A 13,433-nucleotide genomic window follows, 5' to 3' on the forward strand; every position below is an offset into this window, starting at 1 on the left:
AACCAGAAGACTTCATTTGGAGACACATTCTTAGCTCTTGGATTATTCTTGACAAGAGCACAAAATCTCTTATACTATTTTTGTTTTTTGCATTTAATCACAAAGACTATACAATTGTGTTTGCTGATGTGAAAACAGGTATCTTCTTTAGAAAACTGTAGTAAATATGAAAATTGTTTAAACAGTGGCTAACACAGCTACATCCCAATCAGGTATGTGGATTATTAACATAATTCTTAACAAAAAAAAAAGCAATATATTTGTCCTCCAGGACAAATGTGCTCTGTTCAGCTGAGCATTTTTTTTGAATAATGAACTGTATATTATAATTATTATTTTACAATTTAAAAATAAGTGTCCGCTATTTATGAAGAAGATGGCACTGAAACCTGGGCCATATATCTTGGATTGGATCCAGACTAAAGAGGCAGTCCGTTACATACTTACCTGGGAATAATTCCATTAAACTGAATGGGACTTATTTCTGAGTAGAGATGTATAGGATTGCATTTTAAGTTAATTGCACAATTTGTTTTTCATTGAAAACAATGGGAATTTGATTAACTCGTCCACTGATTCTTCTGAGCACTAGCTTAGTCTGGATTCAGCCCATTCTAAATGTTCAACTACACACAAAACACATCTCCACATTTCATGCGATTGGCAGTGTCTAAAAAACCTCTTACTAAGTTTTAAAAACATTTAAATATCTACGGTATTTAAACACAGTGTCTTCTAGTTCCTCGTAAGAAAAGTATGCTGTAAACATCTTTTAACCCTTTTTGCTAGGAAACATGATGGGCTCCATTTTCATTTGTTGAATAATCATTGGTGAAATGTCTCTCTTTTCAAAATTCTTACACTCCATGATTAAAGCCACAAGTCTTATCAATATAACCATGGATACAATACAAGAAATAAACTAACACCTTCCTCAAACCATGAAAATGAGAAGTTACTAAAGCAGTCCATAGCTGTTAGCTGCTTCCTGTAATAAAACGAGACAGCGCTACGCTAAAAATAATAACAATAATAATTAACATGTCCAAAATAAGGCCTCTGAAATAAATATTTCCATTGTTTTAAAAAAAGTTATAAAATTGTACATCACATGGTCAATGTAGGTATAAAAAAATGCCGCTAAAACCATTCTGGATGACGTATCTGAAGTAAAGTGGCCTAGATTTTGCTTCTGCCGCCGTCCTCTGTTGTTTTGGGGGCATTTTCCGGTTATCAGAAGCAAGCAGGAGAGAAAGATGAGTCAGTAAACCCAAGTATTTAAAAGCATTTTTTCACAATTAGAGGGGGTCCTGGATTAGTGACCCGCAATTTCTGCTGCTAAGCGATGCAGTTCCTAACGGAAATATCATGTGACTCGGGTGACAGGAAGTTCTCCAGCTGGACAGACGTGGGGGATGTGAGCTCTGAAGAGCCTCACATGAACCCTGTATGACAAACCAACTCTGAGGACCCTTTTTTAGATCAACCCCCCCATGGAAGGGGGGCGAAGAAGGGGCAGCATCTCATCAGACCCAGGGGGAGGCAACAGGTCCCTCGCAGGTCAGAGATTTGCCCTCTGAATCGTAGTAGGGGCGGCAGCATGGCAACATGGCTGCACAGAAGCTGGCTTCCAGCCAAGCAACTGAATAGGAGGTAAGGTTGAGATGAAAGACCGGTAAGAAAATTCATTTAACCCACAGTCATAAATCAAAACTTGGAAAAGGCAAAGAATCTTGAGAGTCCAAATAATATTAATAGACAGATCTGGATTTTGGCAAAAGAAAAGAAAGAAAGAAAAATAGAGGGTTGAAACACTAGCCTCCAAAAAGACATTTGTTTGAGACAATTCGGATAGAAAGGGAGAAAGCAGAGAAATGACAAACCCACTCAAATACAAACTCTAAATTTGGTTCTGGATTTGAAAATAGAAACCAAACATTCCAAAGGAATTACTTCATCTGAATGTCTTCCAACTAATATACCTTAAGCAACTCCAATTAATGAGAGGCGAAATGCAATAACGGAGAAGATCAAGGAAAAAACCACCATTTTCTCACCAACAAGGAAATATAAAAGATTTCTTGACGGTGGTTTGGGGAAAATTGAAGAGGGTGGACATGTCGAAACAAAGAAAAGGGAAAAGGCAGGAATAGAGAAGGGGGAAAGACTTACTAGGAAAAAATCATACAACTAGAAATTGTCATATGGGTACATACAAAGCTGAGATAAGGGGTTTACTCCTAAATATGACAATAAAATTAAGTTGCTAACTGACTGATTATGATAATGGGAAGATAATTAAATAAAAGGTTAAAATATATGGAATGTGGACAAATATGAAATTGATATGGGGAGATTGTAAAGCAGAGGTTTGTGATTCACTTTTATACATGATAATTAAACTGAGTTGCAGTTTAGAAGGACAATTAAGCATGGGTCAAAATATACGAAACATGGACATATATAGAACTTCTAAGATGATGACAAAGTGAAATGTGTACCACTTGTTATTCTATATAGTACATTAAGGGGAATTGTAATGAACACTGAAACGTAAGGATTGCCATTTATAGACAATTAAGGGTAACCTAAAATCCAGATATGGAAAAATGGAGAGGGGAACATGAAAATATACTTACAATGGGAAACTATTGAGATTTAAAGACAGAATCACAAGGTGGGGGCATATAATGATGCATAATTATATAAATATAATGATGAAAATAGCTGGGAATTGTAATCAGGGCTACATCTCAGTCAAAATGAGGTTGGAGTTAAAAGTACAATGACTATATATGTATACTTTTTTCCTCTCTTTTTTTAAAAAAAGGAGGAAGATATATGTTAAAATTAAATATACATACATACACACACACACACACACACATATTGAAACGGAATTATAAATACCATCAACACAAAATGGAGCTTGCTCAGAAGCTGAAATACACCAAGTAAATGAGATGAAGAGTGTGAAGCAGAGGGGGAGAGGTAAGGGAAGAAGAGAGGGATAGGAGAGGGGGGAAGAGGAGGAGAGAAAGAAGGAGTGGAAAGGGAAGAGAGGCGAAGGAGAGGAAGGGGAAGTAGAGAAAAGAAGGGGACAGAGGGAAGAAAGGAGGTAGGGAGACGGAGGAGAGAGGGAGAAGAAAGTGATGGATAGGAACAAATATGGTGTATGGAGAGCAGAAGAGCCAATAATTGATGAATTGATGTAAACATTTAATAATACAATATGATTTTGGCTATGTAATAGTATACGTGTGGTTATGTTATGAAAATGAAAAAATAAAACAATTTTAATGCCATTGACTTGGCTTGACTTGACATTGAATGGGTTGCAAAGCCCACAAATATTGATCGTGTGACACTGGAACACTGTTATGGTTTTAAACACCTGATGCAAAACGCCCAATAGTTGATCACCTGACTATGAAGATCAATTATTTGCAATGGCCTTAAACACAAGCCCGGGTCATAAAGTTACTTGATCGGTGCAGTTGTAACTGAACCACTGCACAACAGGGCAATCATTAAGACTTGTCTGTCTGTCTGCATTCGTTAATTTATTCATTTGGCTTCTCTGCTGTTCTAATCAACAAGCGAGTAGCTTAGATACTTTGGGCATTGATTAGAGTAAAAAATTAGTAACTGTTGATAACAGACAATGGAACAAAAAGCCATTGCAACTGGTGCTCCTATTGGGAGCCTCAGGAACATTGCAGGAAAAATTTTTGCAGCAGCTTCCACCAGCAAATAAATTCTTTTTAAAAAAAAAGAACAGATTACTCTCTGGTATCTATTTAGTGGTGGTTTAGTGTTTATTTCGACTTGTATGCCGCCCTATTCCCAAAGGGACTCAGGGCGTCTGACAAACCAGGAGGGAAGGGGAACTAATACAAGAGTAAAACAGAAACAAAACAACAATACAAAACAATTTAAAAAGTCACAACAAGCACAACCAATTCGAGTAGGGGTGGAGCTCAACAGCCCCAGGCCTGCTGGAACAGCCAGGTCTTAACGGCTTTACGGAAAGCCTGAAGGGTGCCGAGGGTCCGAATCTCTACGGGGAGCTCGTTCCAGAGGGCCGGAGCAGCCACAGAGAAGGCCCTCCTCCGGGTGGTCGACAGTTGACACTGGCCGGCGGATGGAATTCGGAGGAGGCCTAATCTGTGGGATCTAATAGATCTTTGGGAGGTGATTGGCAGAAGGCGGTCTCTCAAGTACCCAGGTCCAATACCATGTAGGGCTTTATAAGTGACGACTAGCGCCTTGAAGCGTATCCGGAGACCAATAGGCAGCCAGTGCAGCTCGCGGAGGATAGGTGTAACATGGGTGTACCGAGGCGCACCCACAATCGCTCGCGTGGCTGCATTCTGGACAAGCTGAAGTCTCCGAACACTCTTCAAGGGCTGCCCCATGTAGAGCGCATTGCAGAAGGGGCATGTAACCTTACTCCATATACAGCCCCCAGCCCCCACTCTTTTTTATAGTTCCAGATATTCTGAAATATTTTACTCCTCCTCCAATTGGGAAACCCGCTAGTTATAATGCTCGAGTGTCCAAATTGACAGAAAGGAAGGTAGTGTTAATTCTAACTAAATGAATGAACAAATACACACAATACTACAGCTAAGAATGCTACCCTACTTCTTCCACTTAGGTCACTATCATAGCCCTTATGGCTTGTGATAGATGAAAACAATATTTTTAAATATTAATTATTGCAGAGGGAGGATAATTAGTGTTTCTTTTGTAAGTACAATTAATGTAAAACCTCTACAAAGAATACATTTGAACGGAGTACCCGATGCAACGATAATGTAGAACCTGTTGCCAACTCCTAATATTTGGAATTTCTGTATTACACACTTTTCTGAATCCTTTGATGTCAGGCGCTAATGAGGCTCTCCTTCCTTTTCCTTGGAATTATCTGGGGGAGTTGTAAATGGGTATGCAGAATGAGAAAGAAGACATTCCAGGAAGAAAATTAAGAGTCATTTAATCAAGAAGCCACTATGAATCATGCTTGGCATCGTTAACCATAGTTATGGCTCACTAGCTGTGCCGGATATCCTCTTTCTCCCTCTCTCTTGATAACCTTGTTTGGCTAAAACAATGTTTCAAAGAGTACTGATGGTCAAGTGCCAGGATGAGAAATTAAGCCCCTAAATCTTATTATCAAAGGCTGAAATCCTATATACATTTACTTGAGATTAAGCTCGTATAACTTGGTGGGATTTATTTCTGAATAAATAGGCCCCAAATTTAAGTCTATAGGCAAATACATGTATTTTTTGCATATCGCAAATCTGATCCTTTTCCTGGAAAGCCTTATTGCTGATGAGCTTGTAAAACTGCCTGACTTGAGTTTAAGTATATCAGCAGAATGAAAAATTAAAGATAATTTTATTTTGCCTTATTGAACAAGTTCAAAATTATTTGAATTTCTTTCTTTCTTATAAGCCCACTCTGAGTTTGTTGCTAGAACACAGGCTATTCACTATCAGCTGTCAAAGAAGAGAAGCTAAGAGAATTCTAAAATGATATGAAGCCCATTCTAGCTGTAGGAGACCCCCTCATACCCACTAATTCTGGGTTAATTTCAGCAACTGGAGGCAGTTTGCATTGGGTAATTTATTGCTTATGTTGGCCCTGATATGTCATCCAGCTAAGCAAGCAAGTGCTGACCTTTGAATTACATTTTGTTAATGCTGTAGGATAAAGCTTTGGAGATGCAAAGCAGGAACCTATTTTGAGCACAGTTATTGTCCAGCAGGTTGAGTGATGTGTGAGACCAGTTTTTTTGAAAAACAATGCAAGCCGTATGGGGAAGCTTATTGCTTATAGCAACTTTATAGAATAGCAATAGCAGTTAGACTTATATACCGCTTCATAGGGCTTTCAGCCCTCTCTACGCGGTTTACAGAGTCAGCATATTGCCCCCAACAACAATCCGGGTCCTTATTTTACCCACCTCGGAAGGATGGAAGGCTGAGTCAACCTTGAGCCGGTGAGATTTGAACAGCCGAACTGCAGAACTGCAGTCAGCTGAAGTAGCCTGCAGTGCTGCATTTAACCACTGCGCCACCTCGGCTCTGCTAGAGTAGATAAGATGTAGAATTATAGAATAAATATATGTGGCTGGGTGTGCCTTCAAGTCAGCCTGTGGTTCCTAGTGACTGCCTGGACAAGTCCCTCAGGTTTCTTGAAAAGGTTTTTTTTTTTTTACAAAAGTGACTTGCCATTGCCTGTTTTCTAGGGCTGAGTGAGAAGGCCTGGCCCAAAGTCACCCACCCGGGCTTATGCTTAAGGCAGGATTAGAACTCACAGTTCCCTTGTTTCTAGTCTGGGGCTTTAACCACTGCATTAAACTGGCTTTCAAAGGCACATAAACCCAGGATCAGCCTCTGTTTTGCTGCTTGCTTCTTACTTTCGGCTGCCATTGAAACGCGGAGGGGGGGGGGCATGGTATTTGGGTGGGGAAATTGTTCAGCACTGGAGTGACTGTGAAAGGGGGGGGTTGTTCTCACCATCTAGTGCGCATGCTGCAGATAGAGGAGTTGCCGCCAAGGCCAACTGTCCGGCATACCAACCTGATGATGATTTTTGAAGATGTCTCCCACATGACACCTGTGGGGTGTGCAAATTGGACTATGGGAGGGGGTTACCAAGAGGAGGGGGTTGGGTCACATATTGATATCTATGATTAGGCGCGCTTTTGCCTCAGATCTTGCTTTGCTTGGCTACTACCTACTCATAACCAGTAAAAGTACTCTTAATTCTGCAAAATGGAGTTGAGTGGTTTCTTTCTTGGTTAATGAGGGAAACAGCCATGACACCCAGTTTCTAAACTCAGTAAAACTGTCACTATCCAGACTAGTCTTCCCCCTTCCCTTGTCTATTGTGAGCCGCCCGGAGTCCTTCGGGAGTGGGCAGCATACAAGACAAATGAATACAATACAATACAAATACAATACTACTTTGTTTGACAGCAGACAGGCCTTCTCCTTCACACTCTTGCACACCATGCAATTGAGATGACACATTTATTTATGATTGATTTATTTATTCGGTTTCTATAGCCGCCCAACTCAGTCAGGTGAGAAGGCATCTACAACTTCATAGGTGAGAAAATGTTCTTGATAGCCCAGTAGGCCTTGAGTTTGAGTTTGAGTTTATTGGTCTTGTATGCCGCCCACTCCTGAAGGACTCCGGGCGGCTTACAATAAACAAGGGAAGGGGATAAATAAACAAAACAACACTTTAAAATACACAACATTCACAGTTACTGTGGGGCTGGATATTTCACAAGCCCCCCGGCCTGCTGGAGCAGCCAGGACTTGGTGGCTTTGCGGAAGACCGGGAGAGTAGTAAGGGTCCGGATCTCCACGGGGAGGTCGTTCCAAAGGGCTGGAGCTGCAACAGAGAAGGCTCTCCCCCGGGGAGTCGCCAGCCGACATTGGCTGGCAGATGGAATCCGGAGGAGACCTAACCTGTGAGATCTAATCGGTCTATGGGAGGTAATCGGCAGGAGGCGGTCTCTCAGGTACCCAGGTCCAATGCCATGTAGGGCTTTATAGGTGATGACCAGCACCTTGAAGCGGGTCCGGAGACTAATGGGTAGCCAGTGCAGCTCGCAGAGGATAGGTGTGACGTGAGTGTACCTGGGTGCACCCACAATCGCTCGCGCGGCTGCGTTCTGGACTAACTGAAGTCTTCGAACACTCTTCAAGGGCAGCCCCATGTAGAGTGCATTACAGTAATTCATGTTTTCTTGTTCAAAAAGAATATTGTATGGAGATCCAACCACATAGTTATGACTCACACACATAGAGGGTTGCTTCACCATGAGGAATTGGAATTAATCCTGGGAGTGTAAACAGGGCCACAGAGAATCTATCTTTGACATGGGCGTGGACGAGCAAGCAGCAATCCTGTAGAGGTATTTTAAGCCATAGCATGGATTAAAGGAACAAGAAGGGCTGGTATGTATATCATATTCCACAGCCTGATTTCCCTTCTATTTCTTTGCTGTACTTATTCCACCCCTAGAAATATCTGATATGAATGAAGCCAACATTCCTCCTTGTAAAGCATTTTAGCAGAATTTGAGATCAATGTTATGGAATGGGGGACAGGCAAATAGGAAGATGAACAGAAAGGAAATAGGTTAATTCCGATACAGTATTGATGCATTTGTATCTCAATGCCAATATATTATTGGGGATGCAAGTTAGTGCCAGAGTGAGAAATTATCAATTTCCGCCCCCCTCAGTTTTCATCCATTTCAATGAAAGAACATTTGTTTTCAAAATTATTTGAAATAAGAAATTCTCACGAGTGGACTATGTCATTCTTGCACTTATTTGATTAGAAGCTGGCCAAGGATACGTGCTCATTTTCTTTATATAACTGCACCTTTCATTATATAATTATATCTCCAGTGATTTGCATCGTATGCTTCGATTAAATCCCAAGAAAACTTAGGGAGAGAATTCTTCCTTTTGGCTTTTTTCAATAGCAATGCAGCTGTCATTGCTAAGGGGGCGTCCCAGTTTTGACAAATTGCTGGAGAAATTCTCTGTTCCCTTTCTTCCTCTGCCCGTTTTACACTGAGTAAATAATTTTGAAAGACCTTCTGCGCTGAGCTTTAATTCAAAAATGTTGTTACATGTACAAGTTTGATTTAGGACTGTGGCATCTTGTGACATTTACATCAAGAATACTTACCTAAATATTTTACCTTGATAATAATAGAACACACATGTGTGCACTATATATAGATTCAGAATGTGTATAAGTGTTTCACGCATATACACCTACTTCCATGGAAAGAGAGTGAAAGAGAGAGCACATTTCAAACAACAAAAGTACTTATCTCAATCCATGAAGAAAGTAGGTGGGAAAGTACAAATCACGCCCCTAACAAAATAAACAACAACAACAACAAAGGATACCCCTTGTGATGTTGTGCCTCTGAACTTACCTGGTTATACACATAACAATTGCAACTATAATGGCAATCTGGACAGCTCCAATTATTGCTGCAATAAGCACGTGAGTGAACTTTTGTCTACTTGGGACAACATAAAGTATGCTAAAGTCTGTTTTTTCACAATGTTGTCCTGTGTATCCAGATTCACACCTAAAAAAGAAGAGTAAAATATTCCTATTTTATATATAATAATATATACTCTGTGTGTGCGTGCTGTATAGTAAATACATCATTGTTAGAATAGTAAAATAGTAAAAAAGCTTTAAATTAGATAATAACAATAGAAACAACTATTAAGCATAAACAAAAACATTATGGAAAACTTGTTAGTAGTATCTTCACTACTTCCCTTTATTTCCTTTTCCCAATTTTTTTTTTTTTACAAATAACCACACATTTTAATTCTTGGATGCTTATGTGTGCATAATGTATTATGTGTGCACTGCATATCACACATAACCACCAAATCTTAAAATAAAGAAAATGATTTTCAAAACAAAGAGATTCCAAATTCAAACAAAGCGCGTATGAATGGGATAACTGTAAATTCCTCACGCCGATATGAAAATATATCAAGATTGTAGGCACGCACGTGCGTTTCTCAAATACAACTGCTCCTTTCGCTGGGGACTTTAATTTCTTTTTTTTTTTTTTAAATTATTTCTCGTATATACATTCACAATTATATAATCTCATAACTGTTGTTAATAATATGTATTTATAACAATTTTTCTCCCCTACAATTGACAATATAATTGAGATTGCTTTCTTACCATCCCATACAACCATCTTATTTTACAACAATCCTACTTCTTCTTCCTTCCTTCCCTCCTTCCTTCCCTCCTTTCTTCTCTCCTTCCTTCCCTCCCTCCTTCCCCCCCTCCTTCCTACCCCCCTTTCTTCTCTTTCTTCTCTCCTTCCTTCCCTCCTTTCTTCTCTCCTTCCTTCCCTCCTTCCTTCCCTCCTTTCTTCTCTCCTTCCTTCCTTCCTCCTCTCCTTTCCCTTCTCTCCTTCCCCTTCCTCTCTTTCAAATACTTTTGTCTATTTTTTTAATTGGTTCCATGATGTATTCCCTACAAACCATATTCCAAATGTCTAAATATGCTGTGTTATATAATGTGTCGTATATAAGGAAGCCATTCCTGACTAAATTTCTGTTGTGGATATATAACCCACCACTGTTCGTTCCTCTTTTCCAATGATTTGTTGAATTTGTTCTTGTAAACTGTCAGCAAACTCAGCATATATTCCAACAAATTATGATACATTTCAAGTATGTTTTCTGAGATTCTACCTAATAACTATTTTATCAGTTCAAAATAAAAAAAAATACAAGAATATAAGATGGAAGGAGTATTTTTTAACGTTCACAAATGAGAAAGATCCAAAGTTATGAGCCTTTATACCAGCGGTTCCCAATCTTTTTTGGCCATGCCCCACTTAAGCGTCTTTAAAATCCTGATTCCACCCCACCCCTCTGGTGACATATAATTCTTACTTTACTCAAAAAGTGAACTCTACTCATATGAAGGAAGCCTAAAAGGCCATTAACTTGGTTTAAATAAAGTTCGAATTGCCCCCGTTAAAATCAAATTGCCCCCTCTGGGGAATGGGCCTCCCGTTGGGAACCACTGCTTTATACTAACAAAGCTCCCCCAAGACTTATAGAAATATACCATATAAATTGTACACAAATTTATAAAATTCAAAATGTCCAAAGAAGACAAGGTAAGAGCACATCCTAGACTGATAAAGTGCAAAAGCTAAGAGGCAATTATTTTTAGAGTGTACCTCTCACCACAATATTTAAATACTTATGCTAGACCAGAGGTGTCAAACTCAAGGCCCACGGGCCGGATGCGTCTCACGCTAGCCCCGCCCCCTCCTGGTTTAGCGAAGGGGGGGAGTCCTGATATGTCACATGATGCTGCTGTGACGATGCAAGTTTGACACCCTTGTGCTAGACTAATTGGCAGATGTATTTATTTCTTCTCCCTTAATAGCAATAGCAGTTAGACTTATATACCGCTTCATAGGGCTTTCAGCCCTCTCTAAGCGGTTTACAGAGTCAGCATATCGCCCCCAACAACAATCCGGGTCCTCATTTTACCCACCTCGGAAGGATGGAAGGCTGAGTCAACCTTGAGCCGGTGAGATTTGAACAGCCGAACTGCAGAACTGCAGTCAGCGGAAGTAGCCTGCAGTGCTGCATTTAACCACTGCGCCACCTCGGCTTAATGTCTTTTTTAATTCTAAAATTATCTTCTAGGTGAGTGTGTATGGGTCCCTGTGTACGTTGGTTCAGTTCTTGGTTTTACGGGAAATAAATTATTGCTAAATCGACATGACTCTTACTACTTCTCCAAGCCTGAAAAAAAGTTTACGCTTTAATAATTTAATCTGAACATTTTTCAATACAGGCCAATCCAAATACAAAATCGCAATTGCTTTTAAAACTTTTGCAGGCATAGTTACGACTTTAATTCAAGGTTAGTCAATAAAAAGAGCAATGACATTTCATCTAACGTGAATGCATATGTGACAATGATTTTCCCCTTTCTTTTCTTTTTTTAAAAAAAAACCTGCAATCCATGTCTATTTATGCTAGAGAAATGAGCCAAAAGCTTTCAACTGATACCTTTATCCTCTCCGGCACATTTCAGCACCACCTTTTATCATCTCTTTATGCCATTTGAAAGTAGCAACTGCAATGCTTACTAAAGTTTCCCCAGGCAAAGAGAAGACTGGAAAGGCATAGTATGTGCTCCTAATTGGAGTGGGGAGGAGTATGTGAACCAGGGTGGTGGCGGGGAACACTTATGTAAGTAACCCCGCTTGAACTGCAGCTAGCTGAATCAAGATGAGGGCCATTCATAATAATTCCTTGCACCCCCAAACCTTTTGATACCTGCTGTCCTTCACTAGCAAATCTAAAGAAGACAGGCAAAAATTAATAAGCTTTTGGTAGCTTTAAGCAGGCCGGGCTAAAATAGATTAACAGGAAGTGCAGTTGCTAGAGAACATTCTTCGTCTACTTTGGCTTGTATCTACTAAGAGTTCTAGAGATTTGTCCTTGTAACCCTGTCTATATCTATCTCATCTATAATTTCACTGAAGAAGAATATATCTTCTGTCACTTTCCCTGCCAGTAATTGACAGATGCCATCAGTCAGCCCTTGGTAATTTCAAAAAAACAAAGGACCACTCAATTTTAGCGAAAACATCAGGTTGTTGACCATCCTTGTGGCTGAATTTGGGAGAAAGGGGAAGAGAAAGCTGTGGTGACTATAAAATATGTCAATGGCCCAACGAACAGACAGAAAATGACATTCTTAGAGGGGAAAAAAGGAAACCTCCCCTTTACATTATTTCCTTAGTTTTGCTCAAACAATTTTATAAGGAATCGAATCTGTTTACATAGCAGTAGGCAGGAGTAAAAAAAAAGGTAGAAAATAATAGAATACTATAAATTCAAAGCGATAACAAAAACACAACATTGGGTTTAACTAAAACCATCCAGATATGAGCAAAGAGAATCTCTTATCAAATTATCTAAGGCTATTGCCCCCCCGCTCCCCCAGGACCATGCTTAATAATATACAGGAAATGTAGATTTTCAGATGGTGCTTTTATTAGTCTAATTGACTTACCTGCAGGAAGCTTTTTGTGTTGAATAAATGAATTCACACTTCCCATGGATGCAGTAGCTGCTAAAACTATCCGAGCAAGGAATATGGTTTCCAATATAGATGTCTTCCCTTTGATCACTTGCATCTTTTGTATGAAACAAAAATATAAGGCAGAGTAGTTTATTGTTTTACGAATATTGTTAAAACAATTATAAAAGACAGTCAGTCAATACTTTAAATAAAAAATGCAGGTATTTCCTCAGCAACAATACTACATCTTTGGAATAAAGCTGTCACCTTACCTGCTATTTTAGCTATATTTAAACATAAGATTTTAAAAACATATTTATTCTTTTATCACCAAAGATAAAATACAGAACAAAGAAAAAAAATATTTTAAAAAATTTTTTTCAACTAAATGAATTAACTTGGGGGAAAAAAATCTAAAATAAATATTCTTATGTTTTTTTTTTAATTAAATATTCCGCAGGATGGAAAGGAAACTTCAGAATGCAGCAGGTGTCAGGCTCCAGGGAGTCTCCTGACCCGAAGTTTCCTTTCCATCCCGCGCTTCTTCCATTAGCCAAAATCCCGACGATGTTGATAGCTTTTTCTGGAGAGAAAGTGGAGATCTCGCATCCTGGGAAAAGTCTTCGTGCAGAGGAGATTGGTCCTCTTCCCTTGCTGCACCCCCCACCCCAATCCTCCAGATCTGTCATGCAGTACTTATGCTACTGCTGCAGGGGTGGGTTTCAACCGGTTCGCGGCGGTCCCTGCGAACCGGTTGGTCAGCGAACCCGGAAGTAAGT

General features: G+C 39.6%; 1 protein-coding gene across 1 annotated transcript in view; it reads right to left on the reverse strand.

Moving 5' to 3' along the window:
• Window positions 1-215: 215 nt before the first annotated feature.
• Window positions 216-13,433, reverse strand: part of TMEFF1 (transmembrane protein with EGF like and two follistatin like domains 1) — a 116,701-nt gene continuing 103,483 nt past the window's right edge. Inside the window, exons 8-10 of the mRNA XM_032220137.1 lie at window positions 12,646-12,769; window positions 8,988-9,145; window positions 216-1,227 (exon numbers count right to left, since the gene is read on the reverse strand). Coding sequence (XP_032076028.1) covers window positions 1,037-1,227; window positions 8,988-9,145; window positions 12,646-12,769 — 473 coding nt within the window. The 3' untranslated portion in view covers window positions 216-1,036. The remainder of the gene's footprint in view (window positions 1,228-8,987; window positions 9,146-12,645; window positions 12,770-13,433) is intronic.

The sequence above is a fragment of the Thamnophis elegans genome, chromosome 6 (assembly GCF_009769535.1).
Source record: "Thamnophis elegans isolate rThaEle1 chromosome 6, rThaEle1.pri, whole genome shotgun sequence".
Classification (NCBI taxonomy): Eukaryota; Metazoa; Chordata; class Lepidosauria; order Squamata; family Colubridae; genus Thamnophis; species Thamnophis elegans.